Source organism: Pan paniscus, chromosome 10, assembly GCF_029289425.2.
Source record: "Pan paniscus chromosome 10, NHGRI_mPanPan1-v2.0_pri, whole genome shotgun sequence".
NCBI classification, from domain to species: domain Eukaryota; kingdom Metazoa; phylum Chordata; class Mammalia; order Primates; family Hominidae; genus Pan; species Pan paniscus.
Window position 1 is genome coordinate 128,257,803 of NC_073259.2, and position 21,464 is coordinate 128,279,266.

Here is a 21,464-nt window from a genome sequence, read left to right on the forward strand (position 1 = left end):
AACAACAAAAAAATTAGCCCGGTGTGGTGGCAGCCTCCGGTAATTGCAGCTACTTTGGAGGCTGAGGCAGGAGAATCACTTGAACCCAGGAGGCGGAGGTTGCAGTGAGCCAAGTCCAAGCCACTGCACCCCAGTCTCAAATATATTTGAGACTATCTCGAAAATATAAATTGGTTACCACCTACTGAGTTGGAGCACCACCCAGTTTGAAAAACTTTACTCTAGGGGACTGGCCCCAGCATCCACCAGGTGCCTATCTCAGCTGACACTAAACCTACTCCAAGTATGCAGCAGCCATAGAAACAGTAATTCTAGTGTAATAGTTACAACTGTGTCTAGAAAACTGTATAGGATGTTTGATTGGTAGCTTCATTTAGATACCCGAACATCAACACCTAAATACAAAGCTCTGGTTTTACCATGGCTTTCGTTTCTAGCATATGGCACTATAAACCTCAAAATTAAGGGCCAGGCACATGGTGGCTCAAGCCTGTACTCCTAGCACTTTGGGAGGCTGAGGCAGGATTCCTTGAGGCCAGGAATTTGAGACCAGCTTGTGCAACATCTCTACAAAAAAAAATTTAAAAATTAGTAGCTGAGTGTCATGGTGTGTGCCTGTAGTCCCAGCTACTTGGGAGGCTGAGATACGAGGATCCCTTGATCCCAGGAGTTCAAGGGTGCAGTGAGTTATGATTACACCACCACACTCCAGCCTGGGCAACAGCCAGACCCTGTGTCAAAAAGGAAAAAAAATTACAAAATTAAGAGTCCAGAGACTTTTTAAAGAAGTAAGCCTTTATTTCCTTGTTTTGCAAATAAAGCTGGCTAAGTTGGATGCTTTTTGGTGATTAGTCAAAGAGACCAAATCCCATATCCTCGTCCGACTCCTCCGACTCTTCCTTGGCTTCAACCTTAGCTGGGGCTGCAGCAGCAGCAGGAGCAGCTGTGGTGGCAGCAGCCACAGGGGCAGCAGCCACAAAGGCAGATGGATCAGCCAAGAAGGCCTTGACCTGAAAGGAGGGGGAAGTGGTCAAAATGGTCATCCACACTCCTCTATTACCCACCACCCTCCTGCCTTGGTAGAGTTTAAGGACCAACAATATCAAAGTCCGTGTGAAGCCTTTCCTCTCAGAAGCAGCCCAAGCAGGACAGCTTGGGTATGGCCTAGTGAGGCAGGGTTCCTAAGGCCCAGCTCTTGCCCATTAACCCCCTCTTTGGGTCTCTTGTCATTTCTCAAGTGAGAAACGCCTTCCCTGCCTCCCAACCTCTCAAATATCCTCTCACAAAATTATCTGCTATATAAAATACAACTATAAAAGCAGTAAGGTAGAAGGCCACATCACCCTGCTAATTTGTCACAGTCAGGCCCACTGTGGTCCTGGTGGGATCCTTTTACCTTTTCAGCAAGTGGGAAGGTGTAATCCGTCTCCACAGACAAGGCCAGGACTCGTTTGTACCCGTTGATGATAGAATGGGGTACTGATGCAACAGTTGGGTAGCCAATCTGCAGACAGACACTGGCAACATTGCGGACACCCTGGGGGAGGGAAGATTTCATTTTACGTGAGATTCCCTACAGGAAAGGAAGTCCAAGTAAGGGTGAATAAAGAGAACCCTTAGCAGACAATAATTGCCAGGTTGGCAGCTCAGTCTCAAGAGAGGCCATTTCATCTCATACCAAATGCTCCTGGCAGAGCAATTCAGCCCCATCAAATAAATTTTGCCCTTATTCCAAATCCAGGTCTTCTGTATCCATTGTTGATGGCATTTACTTCCAAAGCCCCTACCACAACAGTGAAAAGCATAAACGACTAACGTAGCCATTGAGTTCCATGAACGAAAAACGTTCAACGATTTCCAGATGTGAACTTCATTCACTTGTCAAACTTTCAAAAAATGAAGCTACCTAAGGGTAGCTAATAATATCTAATTATATACATTAATTTCAATTTTTCGTTTGTCCAAGAAATGACATTTTCTATCACTATTATTCATTATTTAAAGGGCATTTTTTTTGGTGAGACAGAGTCTCACTCTGTCACTCAGGCCGGAGTGCAGTGGCAGGCACCATGTCAGCTCACCGCAACCTCCACCTCTTAAAAGGCTTTTGATGGCAAAATTTGAGTCTCAGTGCAGGCCCTAGAATAACAGCCCCAGCACTGTACATCCATTAATTCATTAAATCCTTTGGCCAGGCGCGGTGGCTCATGCCTGTAATCCCAGCACTTTGGGAGGCCGAGGTGGGCGGATCACGAGGTCAGATCGACACCATCCTGGCTAACACGGTGAAACCTAAAAATACAAAAAAATTAGCCGGGCGTAGTGGTGGGTGCCTGTAGTCCCAGCTACTCGGGAGGCTGAGGCAGGAGAATGGTGTGAACCCGGAGGCGGAGCTTGCAGTGAGCCGGGAGATTGTGCCACTGCACTCCAGCCTGGGCGACACAGCAAGACTCTGTCTCCAAAAAAAAAAAAAAATCCTTCAACAATCTTATGTTGTTACTGACATTTTACAGATGAGGTAGGTAGACAGATGAAAACACAGTCCTTGGTTACAGGGACTCAGTCTGAACCTTGTCATGCTCTCAACCATCAGTGTAAGAGGGGGCAAGGCTGACAGCATATACCTCCAGGAAGCGAGAATGCAGAGTTTCCTCTGTGATATCAAGCACTTCAGGGTTGTAGATGCTGCCATTGTCGAACACCTGCTGGATGACCAGCCCAAAGGAGAAGGGGGAGATGTTGAGCATGTTCAGCAGCGTGGCTTCGCTGGCTCCCACTTTATCTCCAGTCTTGATCAGCTGCACATCACTCTGAACAAGATAATAGTGGGGCAGTAAACACCTGTTGGACAACGAGCAGATCCATGGCCACTAAAAGCAGCTCCCCATTTGCCTGGTTAGCACAGGCAAACCAGGTCCACTCACCAGGATTTCAATGGTGCCCCTGGAGATTTTAGTGGTGATACCTAAAGCCTGGAAAAAGGAGGTCTTCTCGGGCCCGAGACCAGTGTTCTGGGCTGGCACAGTGACTTCACATGGGGCAATGGCACCAGCACGGGCAGCAGCTGGCACCTGACAAAGATAACAAACAGTGAGAAAAGCCTCTCCACTCACACAACCTGAGAATGGTCCATTTTGCTTTAAGGAGCAACAACAAAGTCTCTTTAGCCAACCCAATTGTCCCCTTACCTTATTGGCCAGCAACATGTCCCTGATCTCAGTGAGGTCCTCCTTGGTGAACACAAAGCCCACATTCCCCCGGATATGAGGCAGCAGTCTGCAAAGAGAAGTTTATGGGAGACAATCACCTTTCAGCACCATTCTCCAGGAAGAGGGAGACGGGCGCTGGGGAGAAAGGACAAAACTGCCAGGGGAACTGACTTCTCCAGAGCTGGGTTGTTTTCCAGGTGCCCTCGGATGGCCTTGCGCATCATGGTGTTCTTGCCCATCAGCACCACAGCCTTCCCGCGAAGGGACATGCGGATCTGCTGCATCTGCTTGGAGCCCACATTGTCTGCTCCCACGATGAAACATTTCGGATAATCATCCAATAGTTGCTACAAAAAACAAGCCAGAGGAGCCAAGTTTAACAGGAAGAAAGGGGGAAAAAATGCCAGAAGAAACTGAACCCCACAATTTGTTTCCATCCCACTCCCTTTCTTCTAAGCTTTTGAAGTCAGAGGGAGATTGGGAGCTACGTTGTAACACTGCCAAACTGGATGATTGGCTAGCTGGGTATGAATGCTGAAAATCAGGTTTCTACATTCAATCAAGGAGTTTTTTCTTTTTTTACTTAGTTTTTAATTTTTCCCAATTACCAGGCATGCTTCTGATTCACTAAAATGGTTAACAGGATAAAAAAGGAATGTTCCAAGTAAGTTGGTCAAGAGGAGGGCTAGATTCACAGCATTAAAAGCACCACGTTAAGCAAATATAGCAACATTATTATTTGTAAAAACAATCTAGGCGTGTTTATCCGGATTGTTACACAATTCCTTTGGGTTTTGTGTCTGAAAACTTTCTAAGTGTGGGAAAATGTAATACAAGCTATGCTCTACAATGCTGCCTAATTGCTTAAGCGCAGTACAGTCAGCATTTCTGGGCAAGGGAGACCCACCTCAAAGGCCATCCAAAAGTCATTGGACACTTAAGTTTCTTGGCTGACAGGTCCTAAATATGCAACAGCTTGCTTCCTTACAATGAGTCATTCCTGACCTCAGACCTTCTCAAAAATGGAGTAAAACTGTAATGTGCGGCCAGGCGCGGTGGCTCACACCTGTAATCCTAGCACTTAGGGAGGCCGAGGAAGGTGGATCATGAAGTCAAGAGATCGAGACCATCCTGGCCAACATGGTGAATCCCTGTCTCTACTGCAAATACAAAAATTAGCTGGGTGTGGTGTCGCGCCCCTGTAATCCCAGCTACTCGGGAGGCTGAAGCAGGAGAATCGATTGAACCTGGGAAGTGGAGGTTGCAGTGAGCCAAGATCAAGCCACTGCACTCCAGCCTGGACAACAGAGCGAGACTCCGTTTGAAAAAAAAAAAATGTATAAAGCGCGCTCTTTTGGAAGCCAGACAGACCTGGATATGAATGCTGTCATCTTAGGACCCACTTAACTTGCCTGAGCCCGTTTATCTGCAACAGAAGGGACCTATCTCAGGAAATTGTTAACTGAACAGTATTTTCCCAAAAATGGCCTAATTCAGTAGCCGGTGTGAGTAGACCCTCAGCACATAGCAGCTGACTGTCCCTATTTGCGCTGGGGCAACATGAAGGGCAGAGGCGACCCACCCTGCACTTACGATGATCTTAAGGAAGTAGTTGGACTTCCAGGTCGCCCTGTCTTCCCTGGGCATCACGGCGGTGCGTCAGGGATTGCCACGCAGGGTTTAAAGACGATGTCACTGAGGAGAGACAGGGAGCTCAGACCTGGTCACGCCGACACCCATCCCGCGGTCCCGGGCCTAAGAGGAGCAGGACACGCGCAATCGCCCGCCGGCCCTGCCTAGGGCAGCGGCCGTCATCTCGGGGCATGCAAGCCGCCACCGAGGCCCCAGGCGGAACAGAATAGGACTCCATGTTCCCAAAGGCCCCCAAAGACCCCTCCATGCTTCCCGCCGGCGACCCCTGGCGCCCATCTAACTAGCACACGAACCTTCCACGAGGACGCCTGGCGAGAGAAGGGCCTCGCGCCCGCGCGTGCCTTTTATATGCGAACAAAGTAGCCAATCAGAAACCGCGGATAGCGCTCCTGTCTATTGGCTGCGCCATCGCCCATCCGACAAAGCTGAACGAATACAGGCAACCATTGGATAATATCGCTGCCACTCCAGCCAACGGAAAGCCGCCTTTAAGTAGGGTCGCGAAGGAAGGCGCTGCCTCGCGTTGGAGGAGCTTGCTCTGAGCTGCTGCCACCTGCTGGGCTGGAGCTGGAGCTGCGAATTCGGAGTCCCGGTTCCCTGTGCCACCTGGCGAGCTCAGCAAACTAAAAGGTATGACGTGGAGCTGAGACATAATTGCACATGCTTAGAAACAGAATGGTTTCTCTTTTTTTTTTTTTTTTTTGAGACGGAGTGTCGCTCTGTCGCCCAGGCTGGAGCGCAGTGGCACCATCTCGGCTGACTGCAAGCTCCGCCTCCCGGGTTCACGCCATTCTCCTGCCTCAGCCTCCGGAGTAGCTGGGACTACAGGCGCCCGCCACCGTGCTCGGCTAATTTTTTTTTTTTTTGTATTTTTAGTAGAGACGGGGTTTCATCATGTTCTCCAGGATGGTCTCGATCTCCTGACCTTGTGATCTGCCCGCCTCGGCCTCCCAAAGTGCTGGGATTACAGGCGTGACCCGCCGCGCCCGGCCTCAGAATGGTCTCTCGTCTTCTCTAGTTTTTCCGCCTACCAAAACAGAGGGATCCTTTAAAACCTGGCCGGGCGCGGTGGCTCACGCCTATACTCCCAGCACTTCGGGAGGACGAGGCGGGTGGATCACCTGAGGTCAGGAGTCCGAGACTAGCCTGGCCAACATGGCAAAACCCCGTCTCTACTAAAAATACAAAAATTAGCCAGGTGGGGTGGCGCATGCCCGTAATCCCAGCTACTCAGGAGGCCGAGGCAGAAGAATCGCTTGAACCCGGGAGCTGTGAGCTCTGCAGTGAGCTAAGATCACACCATTGCACTCTAGCCTGGGTGACAGAGAGGGACTCCATCTCAAAAAAAAAAAAAAAAAAAAAAAAAACCTAAGTCAGCTCATCTCCTTATCTGCTTAAAACTTTCCGTTTTCTACAGAGTAAAAATCTAAAACCTAAAGTACCTACAAGGCCCTTACCTATCTGTCCCTCACGCCCACTCTGATCATCTCAGATGTTTTCCTCCTCACTTACTTGCTTTCTACCCAGATGATGCTCTGCTGCTTTTCCAGAGCAGGCTTTACTTGGGGGCTCTTGCATTAGCCATTCCCTCTTCCTAGAAAACTAGCCAACAAACATCCACAGAATAATTCACCTCCATCAAATCTTTTTTTTTTTTTTTTTTTTTTTTTTTGAGAAGCAGTCTCACTCCGTTGCCCAGGCTAGAGTGTAGTGGAGCAATCTCAGTTCATTGCAGACTTGACCTCCCAGGCTGAAGTGATCCTCCCACCTCAGCCTCCCAAGTAGCTAGGACTACAGGCGCACACCACCACGCCAAGCTAATTTTTTGTACTTTTTGTATAGATGGGGTCTTGCCATGTTGCCTAGGCTGATGTCAAACTTCTGGGCTCAAGCAATCCTCCCACCCTGGCCTCCTAAATTGCTGGGATTACAAGAATGAGACATCTTGCCCAACCCTGAGATCTCTTTTTTTTTTTTTTTTCACTAAAACCTATGGAATTATGTATTAAATGATCCCCAAAGAATCAGCTATTTCAAAATTAAAAATTATTACAAAGAGCTTCATACATCATGTTATATCCTATATCACACACCATAAAACTGTCAGAAGTAGGCCGGGTGCAGGGGCTCATGCCTGTAATCCCAGCACTTTGGGAGGCTGAGGTGGGCAGATCACGAGGTCAGGAGATCCAGACCATCCTGGCTAACACGGTGAAACCCCATCTCTACTAAAAAATACCAAAAATTAGCCAGGAGTGGTGGCGGGCGCCTGTAATTCCAGCTACTTGGGAGGCTGAGGCAGGAGAATTGCTTGAGCCCAGGAGGCAGAGGTTGCAGTGAGCTGAGATTGCGCCACTGTACTCCAGCCTAGGTGACAGAGCAAGATTCCGTCTCAAAAAAAAAAAAAAAAAGTTAGAAGTAGCTCGATTTCACGTTACTGTATTTCTTTTTCTTTTCTTTTCTTTTCTTTTTTTTTTTTTTGAGACAGAATTTCACTCTTGTTGCCCAGGGTAGAGTGCAATGGCGTAATCTCGGCTCACCGCAACCTCCACCTCCCGAGTTCAAGTGATTCTCCTGCCACAGCCTCCTGAGTAGCTGGGATTATAGGCATGTGCCACCATGCCCGGCTAATTTTGTATTTTTAGTAGATACGGGGTTTTTCCATTTTGGTCATGCTGGTCTCGAACTCCTGACCTCAGGTGATCCGCCCAGCTCAGCCTCCCAAAGTGCTGGGATTACAGGCGTGAGCCACTGTGCCTGGCCTGGGGCCTCTTTTATTTGTCTTCTTGGCTATCTGTGTTCCATGGGAAGGATGGAAAATAACATGAATGAGATTTAAATGCTGTTTTGACAGGTTATTAAGATTCCAATCACTCCAGGTGCGGTGGCTCACGCCTGTAATCCCAGCACTTTGGGAGGCTGAGGTGGGCGGATCACGAGGTCAGGAGATCGAAACCATCCTGTCTAACACAGTGAAACCCCATCTCTACTAAAAATATAAAAAACTAGCCGGGCGTGGTGGCATGTGCCTGTAATCCCAGCTACTTGGGAGGCTGAGGCAGGAGAATGGCGTGAACCCGGGAGGCGGAGCTTGCAGTGAGCCAAGATTGTGCCCCTGCACTCCAGCCTGGGTGACAGAGCGAGACTCTGTCTCAAAAAAAAAAAAAAAAAAAAAAAGATTCCAATCACAACCTGCCTACTCTCCCTGATCGAGCGAAGTCCAGAAAGGTGGCAGAATGTCTCTAAAGCAGCTACACACACACACACACACACACACACACACACACACAGACACACACACACACCAAAAAATGCCAGAAAAGATGGAAGAGTAAGAAAATCAGGCCAACATGAATAATTTGGTAAAGTGGTGGGCGGGGCGGGGGGTGGTGGCGGTAGCAGGTTTAAAACCAAGACACTTGCATGGCAGGGTATATTGGTGCAGCTGACTGGCATACAATTCCCTGAACAGAATTTAGATACGGGTAGCTCAAGTGCTGTCAATCTCATCTTGTTCTACCATAAATCAGTAGCTCCAACTGAGACCTCTGTGGGAGGCCAGGTTCTTATTCTCTGAAATTAGAGCCTACCCACTGTATGAGATTTCCTACCACAGGGCTAGCTCTGTTGCAAGCAGTAGGGTACTGACTCTGATTTCTCTAAAGTCCTTTGTAAATTTTTTGTTTTTTTTGAGATGGAGTTTCACTCTTGTTGCCCAGGCTGGAGTGTGATGGCGTGATCTTAGCTCACCGCAACCTCCACCTCCCGGGTTCAAGCAATTCTCCTGCTTCAGCCTCCTGAGTAGCTGGGATTACAGGCATACGCCACCACACCGGGCTAATTTTTTTTATTTTTAGTAGAGATGGGGTTTCTCCATGTTGGTCAGGCTGATCTCGAACTCCTGACCTCAGGTGATCTGCCCGCCTCAGCCTCCCAAAGCGCTGGGATTACAGGTGTGAGCCACCGTGCCCAGCTGTAAATATTCTTCTAATGACGCAAATTTCACCATGGTGGGCACAAGCTCGAGTCCTTGGCTCACACCCTTGTTTCCAAGGCTTTGTTACGTTAAAACATGGAGGCTTCTATGGTGAGGGACACTGGGGAATCACTGCAGGATACAGAACTAGGGAGTTGCAAGAATTACAGGAGTCAGAGCACTCTGAAACTATGTAGACTGAAATATGTCAAAAATGACTATCTTTGGTATATCACAAGGGTTTGCCAAACTATAGCTCATGGGCCAAATATGGCTACTGTCTGTTTCTGTAGATAAAGTTGTGGCCGGGCGCAGTGGCTCACGCTTGTAATCCCAGCACTTTGGAAGGCCGAGGCGGGTGGATCACGAGGTCAGGAGTTCAAGACCAGCCTGGCCAAGATGGTGAAACCCTGTCTCCACTAAAAATACAAAAATTAGCCGGGCTCGGTGGCAGGCGCCTGTAATCCCAGCTACTCCGGAGGCTGAGGCTGGAGAATTGCTTGAACCCAGGGGATGGAGGTTGCAGTGAGCCAAGATTGTGCCACTGCACTCTAGCCTGGCGACAGAGCAAGACTCCATCTCAAAAAAATAATAATAAAATAAAAATAAATAAATAGGCCAGGCACAGTGGCTCACGCCTGTAATCCCAGCACTTTGGGAGGCCGAGGTGGGTGGATCACGAGGTCAGGAGATCGAGACCATCCTGGCTAACACGGTGAAACCCCGTCTCCACTAAAAATACAAAAAATTAGCCAGGCATGGTGGCAGGCGCCTGTAGTCCCAGCTACTCAGGAGGCTGAGGCAGGAGAATGGCATGAACCCAGGAGGCTGAGCTTGCAGTGCGCTGAGACTGTGCCACTGCACTCCAGCCTGGGTGACAGAGCAAGACCCCATCTCAATAGATAAATAAATAAATAAATAAATAAAGTTTTATTGGGACATAGCCTTGCTCACCTATTCGTTTACACATTGTCTATGGCTGTCACAAATGAGTGGTTACAACAGAGACTGTGTGATCCCCAAAGCTTAAAATATCGACTATTTAGAGTGAGACTCCATCACAAAAAAAAAAAAAGAAAAGAAAAAAGAAAAGAAAGTAATTACAGAAAGTCATATAGCAACAAAACTCTCCAGGAAGGGCTTAAAATAGCGACTATTTAGAGTGAGACTCCGTCACAAAAAAAAAAAGAAAAGAAAAGAAAGTAATTACAGAAAGTCATATAGCAACAAAACTCTCCAGGAAGGTACTTATTAGGATACCTGTTGAAAGAGGCAGTATGTATCGTAGAATGAGCATCAACTTTGAACCTAGATTTGACCCATATTTCTGCTTTTTATTGGGCCGAACAAACCTTGCCTCACAGAGTTATCAGGGTTAAGTGTTACAGTCTAACTCAGCAGTCCCCAACCTTTTTGGCAACAGGGACCAGTTTTGTGGAAGACAATTTTTCCACAGACACCAGGGGTCAGAGGGGAGTGTGATTTGGGGATGAAACTTCTACCTCAGATCATCAGGCGTTAGATTCTCATAAGGAGCGTGCAACCTAGATCCCTCGTATGCAGTTTGCAATAGGGTTCGCGCTCCTGTGAGAATCTAATGCTGCTGCTGATCTGACAGGACAACAAGCTCACTCACTCGCCTGCTGCTTGCCTCCTGATGTGCGGCCCAGTTCCTAACAGGCCACAGACCAGTACTGGTCCTTGGCCTGAGAGTTAGGGACCCCGATCTAACTGACAATACTTAGTACTCACTAAACTGTCATGTTCTTCCTTCCAGTCTCTTTGTCTTCATCGTTTCCGGCACTGATGTGAGCACATCATAAGCACAAGACCTGGACACCTTTACAATCAGAGGTAGCATCTGTCTGGAACTGTATCTTGACTCTCACTGGTGCTTTTCCTTTGGTTGATGCAAAGCTTTTGAATCCTTTAGGGAGATGTCATTGTGAGTATCTATGATACTATGCTACTACTATCTATGATCATTGAGAGTATCTATGGTACTATGATACTACTATCTATGATCATTGGGAGTATCTATGGTACTATGATACTACTATGATCATTGTGAGTGTCTATGATAGTCTCCTGTGCCTTCAAAATCTTTGCCTTCTCCATAGAACTTTCCCAACTAGCTTATAAGATCCAAAGGTGTGAGACACACTGATCCAGAACATTCAGGGAGTGTAGTGAGGGGAAGGAAATATAAATTGTCTCATCAGCAGTTAATTTTTATTTTATTTTATTTTATTTTTTTTGAGATGGAGCCTCGCTCTGTCGCCCAGGCTGGAGTGCAATGGTGCAATCTCAGTTCACTGCAACCTCCGCCTCCTGGGTTCAAGCAATTCTTCTGCCTCAGCCTCCAGAGTAGCTGGGATTACAGGCACCCACCACCACACCCAGCTAACTTTTTGTATTTTTAGTAGAGACAGGGTTTCACCATGTTCGCCAGGCTAGTCTTGGACTCCTGAGCTCAAGTGATCTGTCGGCCTCGGCCTCCCAAAGTTCTGGGGTTACAGGCATGAGCCACCGTGGCCGGCCGGCAGTTATGTTTTGATGGCCTTTTGAGAATGGAAGCCTGTGTGGGTTCCATTGTCTGCCTTGCTGTGGATCCTGAAAGGTGTTCTGTTGGCACTGGGCGCTGAGCCAGGGGCAGGCTGTGGTGGTCCAATGTTCAGTTGGCATATTTCCACTTGTACTTCAGGCACCCAACTTCCGCCATAGCCTAGGGCTTCAGTCTTCACCCTGAGATCCCTGGTTCCATCAAGATGCTCAGCTCCATTCGGCAACCCGCGGACACCCGAGATCTCTTTTTAATGGCAATGTATTACTGCACACTTCATATTGTCCTAAGTACTCTGTGCACATTACTGAAGCTAATCTTTGCAACAATCCTGTGAGGAGATACAGTACTGTCAGTACTCCCATTTTATCGATGAGAATACTCACAGGAAGGTTAAATAATTTGCCCAAGTCTCTCAGCCTGTAAGTGATGGCTTCAGAACTGAAATCTAGGAGGAAGTTCAAAGCCCCTGGGCCTCACTGTGCTATACAGTCCATTCCAAACCCTGAGTCAGCCTCCCTCTGAACGCACTTTTCCAAGTATATACATATGCACAAGGTACATTTCCAAGGACCTCCTGGCTCTGATGATATAAATATCATCTCTAATTGTAGTACATCAATATAACGGAATACCATGAAGCCATTAGAAAATGGTACAGATCTATATTTATTGACATGGGAAAATATCCACAAAGCAAAGCGAAAAGCAAATTACAATGAAATATACCATACCTGGCCGGGCACGGTGGCTCACGCCTGTAATCTCAGCACTTTGGGAGGTTGAGGAGGGTGGATCACTTGAGGTCAGGAGTTTGAGACCAGCCTGGCCAACATGGAGAAACCCCGTCTCTACTAAAAGTATAAAAATTAGCCTGGCATGGTGGCAGGTGCCTGTAATCCCAGCTACTCAGGAGGCTGAGGCAGGAGAATCGCTTGAACCTGGGGGGCGGAGGTTGCAGTGAGCCATGATCGCGCCACTGCACTCCAACCTGGGTGACAGAGTGAGATGCCATCTCAAAAAAAAAACCGAGAAAAAAAAAAGGAAATATACCATACCCATTTCTAGAAATAAAATAAATCCAACATGGGCTGGAAGAATAAACCAAGTTATTCTCTTGAACTCCTGGGCTCAAATGATCCTCCCACCTTGGCCTCCCAAAATGCTAGGATTACAGGCATGAGCCACAGAGCCTGGCCCCATCATTCTCTTTGGGTGAGCGTTGAAGGTAATTTTCACTTCTGAGCTCACTATAGCATGGGAAGGGTTTAAACTAGAATTCAACATGCTGCTTTTGGAGAACCGTTCCAAACAACAGGGAAGCTGTGAAGACACAGCTCAAGGTTAAACAAAGCTGCCCAGGAAGCTCTAGGACAAGCTTGTCCAATCCATGGCCTGTGGGCCACATGCGGCCCAGGATAGTTTTGAATTTGGCCTAATGCAAATTTGTAAACTTTTTTTTTTTTTTTTTTTTTGAGACGGAGTCTCGCTCTCTCGCCCAGGCTGGAGTGCAGTGGCGTGATCTTGGCTCACTACAAGCTCCGCCTCCCGGGTTCATGCCATCCTCCTGCCTCAGCCTCCCGAGTAGCTGGGATTACAGGCGCCCGCCACCATGCCTGGCTAATTTTTTGTATTTTTAGTAGAAACGGGGTTTCACCGTGTTAGCCAGGATGGTCTCGATCTCCTGACCTCATGATCTGCCCGTCTCGGCCTCCCAAAGTGCTGGGATTACAGGGCAAATTTGTAAACTTTCTTAAAACATTATGAGATTTGTGATTTTATTATTTTTTTTCTAGCTCATCAGCTATCATTAGTGTATTTTATGTGTGGCCCAAGGCAATTCTTCTTTTTCCAACATGGCCCCAAGGAAGCCAAAAGATTGGACACCCAGCTGGGCGCAGTGGCCCATGCCTGTAATCCCAGCACTTTGGGAGGTCGAGGCAGGCAGATCACTTGGGATCAGCAGTTTGAGACCAGCCTGGCCAACATGGTAAAACCCTGGCTCTACTAAAAATACAAAAATTACCCGGGTGTGGTGGCGGGCACCTGTAATCCCAGCTACTTGGGAGGCTGAGGCATGATAATTGCTTGAACCCAGGAGGTAGAGGCTGCAGTGAACCGAGATCATGCCACTACACTCTGGCTTGGATGACAGAGTGAGACTCCATCTCAAAAAAAAAAAAAAAAAGCCAGGAGTGGTGGCTTATGCCTGTAATTCCAGCACTTTGGGAGCCAAGGCAGATCACTTGAGATCAGGAGTTTGAGACCAGCCTGGCCAACATGGTGAAACCCTGGCTCTACTAAAAATACAAAAATTAGCCGGGTGTGGTGGCAGCTGCCTGTAATCGTAGCTACTCAGGAGGCTGAGGCAGGAGGATCGCTTGAACCTGGGAGGCGGAGGTTGCAGTGAACCGAGATCATGCCACTGTACTCCAGCCTGGGCAGAGTGAGACTCTATCTCAAAAAAAAAAAAATTGGACATCCCTGCTCTAGGGCCTAGGACTGGAGCTCTGGATCTGACCAGAGCAAAGAGGAAGCACGCAAATCCGGACATGACAACGAGGAGGCAGTAGAGACCCATCCTCAACTATAAGTAGCTGCCTTCGGCAGGGAAGGGGCTAACCCACGTTGTGTGGGCTCAGGCACGGCCGCGTCTGGTTCTGTGCAGGAACACAGGCAGAGGCAAGCCCTGGGTCCGCATCATGGCTCTGCCCTCACTCAGATTGCCTTGTACATGTAGGTTCTTGTCTTGGAGCCTCTTTCCCTACTTCTAAATGAGTGGAAAGCCACCCACAGGCCCGTGAGTGAGGATGCCCTTGGTAAACCCAGGTGATCACACCCTGGGCAGGCCCTGCCCCACAGGGCCCCATCCCGCTGCTCCCCAGCCTGTCCTCACCAACTGCCCAGGCAGGAGCAAAGCCCACGGGGAGGACCTGTGACCACAGGCAAGGACCACGGACCCCAGCCCCAGGGATTTTGACCTCAAGAAAGGAAACATCCACAATTTACCCTCCATCTGGTGACCCAGCCTGGGGTGGGTTTGGTCTCTGCTGGGACCATGAGGTTCAGACCACCAAGAAATAGCACTAGCACCGGTGAAAATCATGGGCAAACTTTATTGGCATAAATCACAGGAATTGAAATGGGAAAAGCCAGGTTGGAAGTTTACAGAGAAAAAATAAAATCAAAATCAAATTTTCAAATAACCATTGACTCAGAGAATGGACCCCAGAAACCCCAGTCCCTCTTGGGGAAGATCTAGGGTGGGTCACTATAAACAGAGCGGTAAGGCCTGTGGGTGAAAGTGGAGACATCAGACCTTTGGAGGGGCCGGGCTGACCTTCCCCCACAAAGGAGGGACCCTCTTTGGAGACCCCAGCACACACTCGGCTTCTGCCAGGAGGCCAGTGGAGTGGTTTGGACTGTCACCGTTAGACCCCGGTGGGGCCCCTTTCTCCTGATCAGGAGCCCAAGGCCTGGCTCCTCTTTCATCCTTGGTAAAGAGCTCTGGGGGGTTTCCCCAGAGGAGCCTGTCCCTCTGCCCCAAGTCCTATCATGCTCCCTTATGATCTTCTTTCCAGACCCCCTGAGTGCCGATCCCACCTGTGAAAGGGGAGGAGCAGATCTGGGGAAGGGATATGCCCAGAGGAAATCAACAAGACCAAAGAGACGTCAGAGTCCTGATGGCCAAAATCAGACACCAGCTTTCCTGAGAAGGCAGAAGAGAGAGCCCCATAGAAGCAGTGGGGGCTCAGAAGGTTCAGTGGGTTCACAGGGGAGCAGAGGCTCCTGAGGGCTTACTCAGACAGGAAGCAGCCCCCCAAAACATACTTCCCCTTCTCCTCCCACAGAAACAGAACAGATGAAGTTCAGAATTCTAGGCCCAAAAGGGTGCAACACCCTTCAACCAGTTTCAGTGAAGAGCTTGCTGGCCTGGGAAGTAAAGAAGGGGTTTCCAAATACAGCAGTTTATAAAACAGTCCTGGTGAGCTATGAAGTGAAAGAGGGGGAGTCACAGAGCTGCTCCCAGTTCACCTGCTTGTGCTAAGAAACAATAAAATACAAATTGCTTCCCCACCCCAACCCTCAGTACAAAGCAAACTTCACACCAGAGCCACCATCAGTGACAGGCCCAGTGGCGGTGGACGAGGAAGAGAATACAAAAGGGAACGTCTTTAAAATCTCTTTAAAATCATTTTCTATAGAGAAGTCAAAGCAACTCAGGCGATATGAATTCAAACCTCAGTGTAGAAATCTATCAAAGTCGGTACAGTGTCCAGGCACGCCGTCCCGGAGACGGAGGAAGTGACTAGAAAACATTATTGCTGGAGAGGCTTTTCTCAGTAGAACAAGAGCAGGTATAAAAGGGGAGGGCGGGTCTAAAAGGCAGGGGCAGTCGCCAGGCCTAGGGCACTGGAAGGGTAGGAGGAGCACAGAGAACCTTCCATGGCCCCTTTGGTTCTCTGCCTTTGGATGGATGGATTTATGCTGGCATTGTCTGGAGGGAGCCGGGTGTCCCCCAATAATCACAGAACAAAGACAATTAGGTCGGGGGAGGAATAAGGATAAAAAGAGACCCCAACAGACCCTGCCTGCCCTTCCCTGCCCACCGGCTGCACTGCTGAAATATGAGGAAGAGATGGCTCCAGTGTGGGGTGCTGGCCAGGCCAGTTCGTGGGGACGTACATGGGTTGGGGTGGAGCCCCCAGCCTCTACCCCTGGGGAGGATGGAGAGTGGGCAGCCTAGGGAGAGCTGCAGGAGGGAGGAGGGGGCCCAGAGGCTCTGGCAGGGGTGAAGACAAGCAGGGGGACCCCTCACAGCCCTCTGTCCATCCCGCACCAGCGGAGGACAAGGGTTCCAGTTTCAGTCGGGTTTACCCCTTCACCCCCGGGTGAAGTCTCTGGGTCACAGTCGCAGTTGGGGATGCGGGCTGGGGAAGGGGGGCAGAGACAGAGGCAGGGCGCCTAGCAGAAGAGCTTGAGGAAGCAGTTCTGACAGTAAGGCTTGTCGTTCTGCTCCTTGAAGGTGCCCTTGTTGAGCTGCTTGAGGCAGAAGGCACAGACGAAGTGCTCGGGGTGGAACTTCTTGGCCATGGCGGTGATGCAGCGGCCGGTGATGGGCTTCTGGCAGCCAGAACACAGCGAGCCGCGCCGCTCGTGGTAGTGCACCTCACAGTAGGGCTGCCCGTCGTGCTCGAAGAAGCTGCCGTTCACGAATGGCGTGAAGCATTCCTGCCAGGCGGAGAGAGGGGCTCAGGGAGCTGCCCCTCGGGCTAGAGCTGCACCCTGTGTGATGGGGCCGAGGTGGGCATAGTCGGCACGCTCGGAGTGACTCCTACTTGCTAGGCGTTTCCCATGTGCCGTGTTGTCCTAAATGCTCATTTTTCATTTTTATTTTATTAAATAAATTTTTTTTGTAGAGATGGGGGTCTCACTATATTGCCCATGCTGGTCAAATGTGGCCTCCTGCAATCCTCCCACCTCGGCCTCCCACAGGGCTGGGATTATTTAGTTCTCCCAACAGGGGAGGCAACTGAAGCACACAGGTGAAGTAACTTGCCCAGGGTCATGCAGCTACTGAGTTCACAGCCTGGATTCATACACAGGTCTGACCCCTGAGCACTTAGCCAGGTGGCTGTAACAGTGTTCCCAGAAACACAGGTGTGACACTGGTCTGTAGTCAAACTCTGCCTCCTAGATTCTCATTGGAGATTCACATCACATAGAGGTAGAAAAGGCTCTGAGAGGGGCCGGGTGAGGTGGCTCACACTTGTAATCCCAGCACTTTGGGAGGCCAAGGGAGGCGGATCACCTGAGGTCAGGAGTTCAAGACCAGCCTGGCCAACATGGTGAAACCCCGTCTCTACTGAAAATACAAAAAATTAGCCAGGCATGGGGGCGTGTGCCTGTAATCTCAGCTACTTGGGAGGCTGAGGCGGGAGAATCACTGGAACTCAGCAGGCAGAGGTTGCAGTCAGCCAAGATCGTGCCACTGCACACCAGTCTGGGCAACAGAGTGAGACTCCGTCTCAAAAAAAAAAAAAAAGAAAAGAAAAGGCTCTGAGAAGTCCTGCAGGGAACAGTGTTTCCCAAACTCATTTGGTCAGAGAGCCCTTGTTGAATCATTAATAACCCCTGTGGGGCCCCCAGAATGCAGTGGTTTTGGAAACCACTGCCCATTTCTGTTGAGTCTGCTAAATACTTGCATTATCTCATTTAGTTCTCACACACTCTCCTCCCGAATAGGAATGGCCCAGGGCCGCTGCACAGGGCTGGACTGGGGGACATGTCCACCTTGCTCCTGGTTTGTCCCAGCCTCAGTACAAACCCTGGCCCAGGACCTACTGGACTGGAGGAAGGAGATCCCCTGCCTGCTCCCCCAATTAATAACCCCAAATGAGGCCTCTGAGTTGGATCCAGACAGCACAACGAGGAAGACCCCTCTCTCCCCACTGCCTGCTCCTCGCCCCTCCAGATGTGGTCAGGGGCTCCTTACCCGGCACACAAAGCACTCAGGATGCCACAGCGTGTTGAGGGCTGAGATATAGTTCTCCAGGATGGCCCGGGCGCAGCCGCCACACTTGGGTGCGAACATGTCGAAGTAGTCCTTGCGGCAGTAGGCCTTGCCATCCTTCTCGTGGAACCCTGGGGAGCGGGGGTTTTGGAGGCACAGTTCATTCCGGCTTCCAGAAGTGGAGCCACTCTGACTCCAACCTCAGCAGCGTCTCCCACCCCCACCTCCCCAGCCCTCCTAAGAGGCGGTGGGTCAGACCGCCGGTCCAGCCCCTACCTTCGGGACCAAAGAAGGCTCCACACTGCGCACAGAAGAAGTGTTCAGGGTGCCACGTCCGGTCAAGGGCTGTCACCACTTTCTGTGAAAGCAAAATGTGGGATCAAGGCTGAGCTCTGGGCAGATCTCACAACTGAGACGCCCAGCAAGGCCGTCCTTCCACCCGCAGCTCATAGCCATAGACAGAGCAAAACACTCCCAAGATGGGGGTCTCTCCTAATTGTGCTGTGAATGCCTCTAAGAATTCAGAGTTACTCAGGATGGGACAAGCCAGACACATACCCTCTCCTCTAATCCTCACCCCAAGTAGAGGGCACAAGTTCTACTATGACTCCCATTTTATAAGTGAAGAAACATAGGCTCAGAGAGGCCAGGCATTTCCTAAGTTCACAGAGCGGGAGAGTGAGGCCGCTGGCATCCAACTCCATTTATCTCCTCAGGGCTCCTGAGTCCTGGGAGTCTCCACAGAAAGGAATGGAGATGGGAGGTGAAGGGAGGTGGGGCTGCCCGATGCACATCGGCACAGGCTGTGGTTCAGGTGTGGCTGTGAATCCGGCCCCACTGTTCCCTAGCCCTGTGAGCCTCGGGCATGTGACCTCTCTGAGCCTCCCACGGCACCCCCTGCATCCTCAGAGGGCTGCGGTGAAGCTGGAATGAGCAGAAGCGGGCGCGGTGCCGGATGAGGAACTCACATCCAGGATGGGGCCGTTGCAGTAGTAGCAGCGCGGGGAGAAGAGGTTGTGGTAGTCCTTTTCACAGTAGGGCTGTCCATCCCGCTCGAAGAAGTTCCGGGATCCGATCTCCTCCTGGCAGTGGGTGCAGACGAAGTGCTCGGGGTGCCACGTCTTCCCCATGGCGGTCACAACCTGAGGAGGAGATGGAATGTGGTCCAGGGCCAAGGCCAGCCCCGGAGCACCCCCACCCCTGCAGGAGTCCACTGGCCACACCCCTGCCCACTCCCCCTCATCACCTGCCCGGCGATGGGCTTCTTGCAGGCCCCGCAGACTCCTTTGGCGACCGTGGCGACCCCCAGCTTGTTCAGGTCAGACTGCAGGCTCCCCAGCATGCTGTCTAGCTGGCTCCCGGGCTTCGGGGGCCCCCCAGGGGGTGAGCTGCTCCCTGTCTTCCCCTGGGCCATGAACTGTGGACACAGGGAGGGGGCTGGTCAGGACTCCTGAGGCTCGGGGTACGGTGTCTGGCAGCACAGGGATGGGGGTACTTTTCTCCCTCCTGGACAGATGAGCTGATGGAGACAAGAAGTACAACCTCCTCCAGGGGCCAGGAGCCCTAAAGTGGGAGTGACGTCAGCAGGACTCCTGGTGGTCGGAGGGGCCCACCGGGGTCGGAAAGGCTGAGGGCACCCAGCAGGCATGGCCAAGCCCAGGGAGAGCACGACACGCAGGACACCCAGCCCAGCCTTGGCACTGACCCCTCCCTCGTCCTGCCCTCCGGGGCTGCTCCGCCCGCCGTCCCGAGGCCAGCCGGCCGCCCAGCACCGCTCCCCATCCGCTCTTTGCTCCAGGCCCTGGATCTTAGATAGGGAAAGAGATGAGGGTAAGAAATCTTTTTTAAAAATTAAGAAAGAATACAAGACCTTGTCACTGGACTAAAAGGGAATCTAGGATGAGATCTGAGGGTTTCTCCCCCACCGGCAGGACCAAAATTGGGGGAAAAAATCTGGAGAAAAAGAGCCCTGAGAGAGAGGCCCAGGGAGAAAGGAAGGACAGGGAGGGGAGTCGACCAAAGGCAGAGGAAATGGCAAGGGGAGGTGGCCGGGCTCAGTGATGAGGCCTCACTGGGCGCTGGGCCTGGGGGCTGGAAGGGAGGAGACAGGTTTCTGGTCTCCCTTCTGGAGTGGCTTCCTTCCTCGATGGGAGCCCGGGGCAGTACCGAGGACCAGTCGAGGAAGGAGCAGACATGGGTGGACCCACAGAAAAGCAAGAGGGCAGCGGACCTTCTGAGTGGGGGAAGACCGGGGTCAAGGTTTACGGCAGGACCGTGGTTACTGTGCTGGGGCTTGTGGAGGGAGGGATGGAGGGTATCTGTGTATGTGTGTGTGCACGTGTGTGTGTGCAGAGTGGGGAATGGCTCAGGCATTAGGACAGGGGACAGAAAGGGAGGGGCTCCTTTAAGGCCTGCCTGCATCGGGGGGAAGAGCGGGTCCTCATCGGTCTGGCAGCCCACGGACCTCATGGTGTGGGGTGCAGGAGTGGGAAGGGCAGGGCCCTGCACCCCCTCATCATGGGGCTCTTCCCCTGCACTCTGGACCCCAGAAGAACCACAGGTATAAGCTGAGGGCCCCAGGGGGGAGGAGGCGAGCAGGCTGGGCAGGGGAGAAGAGCTGCTGGCCGCGGCGTCTGTGCGATGCTGGAGCAAAGGGACAGAAGGAGAAGCCAGGACAGAGATGGTTCTTCTCAGGGGAATGGGAGAGCCAGGAGGGAAGACAACCTGGGGAGAAGAAAGGAGGGAGAGCGATGAGGAAGAAATCGCCAGCTCAGCCCACAGGGGTGGGGGGACCTCCCCAGGCTCCCCCTGGGCCTTCCCACTCTGCACCAAGAGTGGGGCCAGTCTTCCAATGTCACAGGAGGCAAGAAACCCCCACCCTCTCCCCAGATCTCCCCTCCGGCCAGCACTGGGGCCAGGGAAGAACCTGGACCCCAGGTGCTTGGCTCTGGCCCAGCCCCAGCCATGGGCATCTCCTTGCCACCTTCTCTACGAGCTGCCCCCCGGCCCGCTTCCCACGTGGCTGCACAGTGATGATGACGCCCTCGGTCAGCCAGTCCTGGGCAGAGGGCCCCGCTGCCTCCGCCGGCTCCTCTGCCTCAGGCTGGATGCCCAGCCGCCCCTGCAGCTCCGCGATGAGCTGTTCCTGGGATGGGGTCCTGCTCAAGGTGGCAGGGTCCAGCCGGCGGCGAGGGGAGGGCTCCCGGGACATGGGGTGTGCGTGGCCAGACTCCCGGCTCCTCCTGATCACAGATCGGATCTAGGGGGAGGGGGAGGGGAGGCTGTCACCGTCCCACTCCCAGCTTGCACAACGCTGCTCAGGCCACACTCAGATGCCTCAGGAGAGGGAGCACAAAAGAAAACCACCAAAGAACCAAGCGGAGGTGGGTGGAGGCATGGGGAGGGGGCAGATTGGACCGGTGGAGGTGGGTAGAGGCAAGGGGAGGGGGCAGATCCGACTGGCTCCAGAAGCACAGGCTGCGAGCGAGACCTCTGACCCAGCATTCACCTCTAAGTTGGCCACTGACCTTGGGCAAGACACTTAATTGC

At 51.4% G+C, this 21,464-nt stretch overlaps 2 protein-coding genes and 1 long non-coding RNA gene across 12 annotated transcripts in view; 1 reads left to right on the plus strand and 2 right to left on the minus strand.

The window, feature by feature from the left end:
• Positions 1–777: 777 nt before the first annotated feature.
• On the minus strand, positions 778–5,463 carry RPLP0 (ribosomal protein lateral stalk subunit P0). Of its 3 annotated transcripts, none has more exons than XM_008957784.4 (8): positions 5,156–5,463; positions 4,803–4,904; positions 3,381–3,556; positions 3,189–3,276; positions 2,925–3,071; positions 2,625–2,810; positions 1,397–1,537; positions 778–1,010 (listed from the first exon to the last, which is right to left on the minus strand). In XM_008957784.4, exons 2-8 carry the CDS (start codon positions 4,854–4,856, stop codon positions 849–851), a joined length of 954 nt encoding a protein of 317 aa, XP_008956032.1. In that variant the 5' UTR covers positions 4,857–4,904; positions 5,156–5,463; the 3' UTR covers positions 778–848. The 3 variants fall into 3 exon arrangements, with proteins under 3 accessions (XP_008956032.1, XP_008956033.1, XP_054952225.1); XM_008957785.5 differs by having other exon boundaries at positions 4,803–4,964; positions 5,156–5,275; XM_055096250.2 differs by lacking the exon at positions 5,156–5,463 and having other exon boundaries at positions 4,792–4,975.
• LOC117975225 (uncharacterized) lies at positions 5,363–16,824 on the plus strand. Its single transcript, XR_008620513.2, has 3 exons — positions 5,363–5,492; positions 10,616–10,783; positions 14,983–16,824. It is a non-coding gene; the product is annotated as an uncharacterized LOC117975225 (long non-coding RNA).
• The window catches only part of PXN (paxillin), a 55,226-nt gene continuing 48,259 nt past the window's right edge, over positions 14,498–21,464 (minus strand). For 3 of the 8 annotated variants that reach the window (XM_034934638.3, XM_063593710.1, XM_063593711.1), the window contains 6 exons: positions 19,621–19,722; positions 19,162–19,332; positions 18,884–19,057; positions 18,192–18,273; positions 17,898–18,046; positions 14,498–16,633 (listed from right to left, as the gene is read on the minus strand). In XM_034934638.3, coding sequence (XP_034790529.2) covers positions 16,367–16,633; positions 17,898–18,046; positions 18,192–18,273; positions 18,884–19,057; positions 19,162–19,332; positions 19,621–19,722 — 945 coding nt within the window. In that variant the 3' untranslated portion in view covers positions 14,498–16,366. Of the gene's footprint in view, positions 16,634–17,897; positions 18,047–18,191; positions 18,274–18,883; positions 19,058–19,161; positions 19,333–19,620; positions 19,723–20,330; positions 20,640–20,898; positions 21,175–21,464 lie in introns of all 8 variants that reach the window. The other 5 variants (XM_034934641.3, XM_055096249.1, XM_063593712.1 and 2 more) reach the window with 3 other exon arrangements.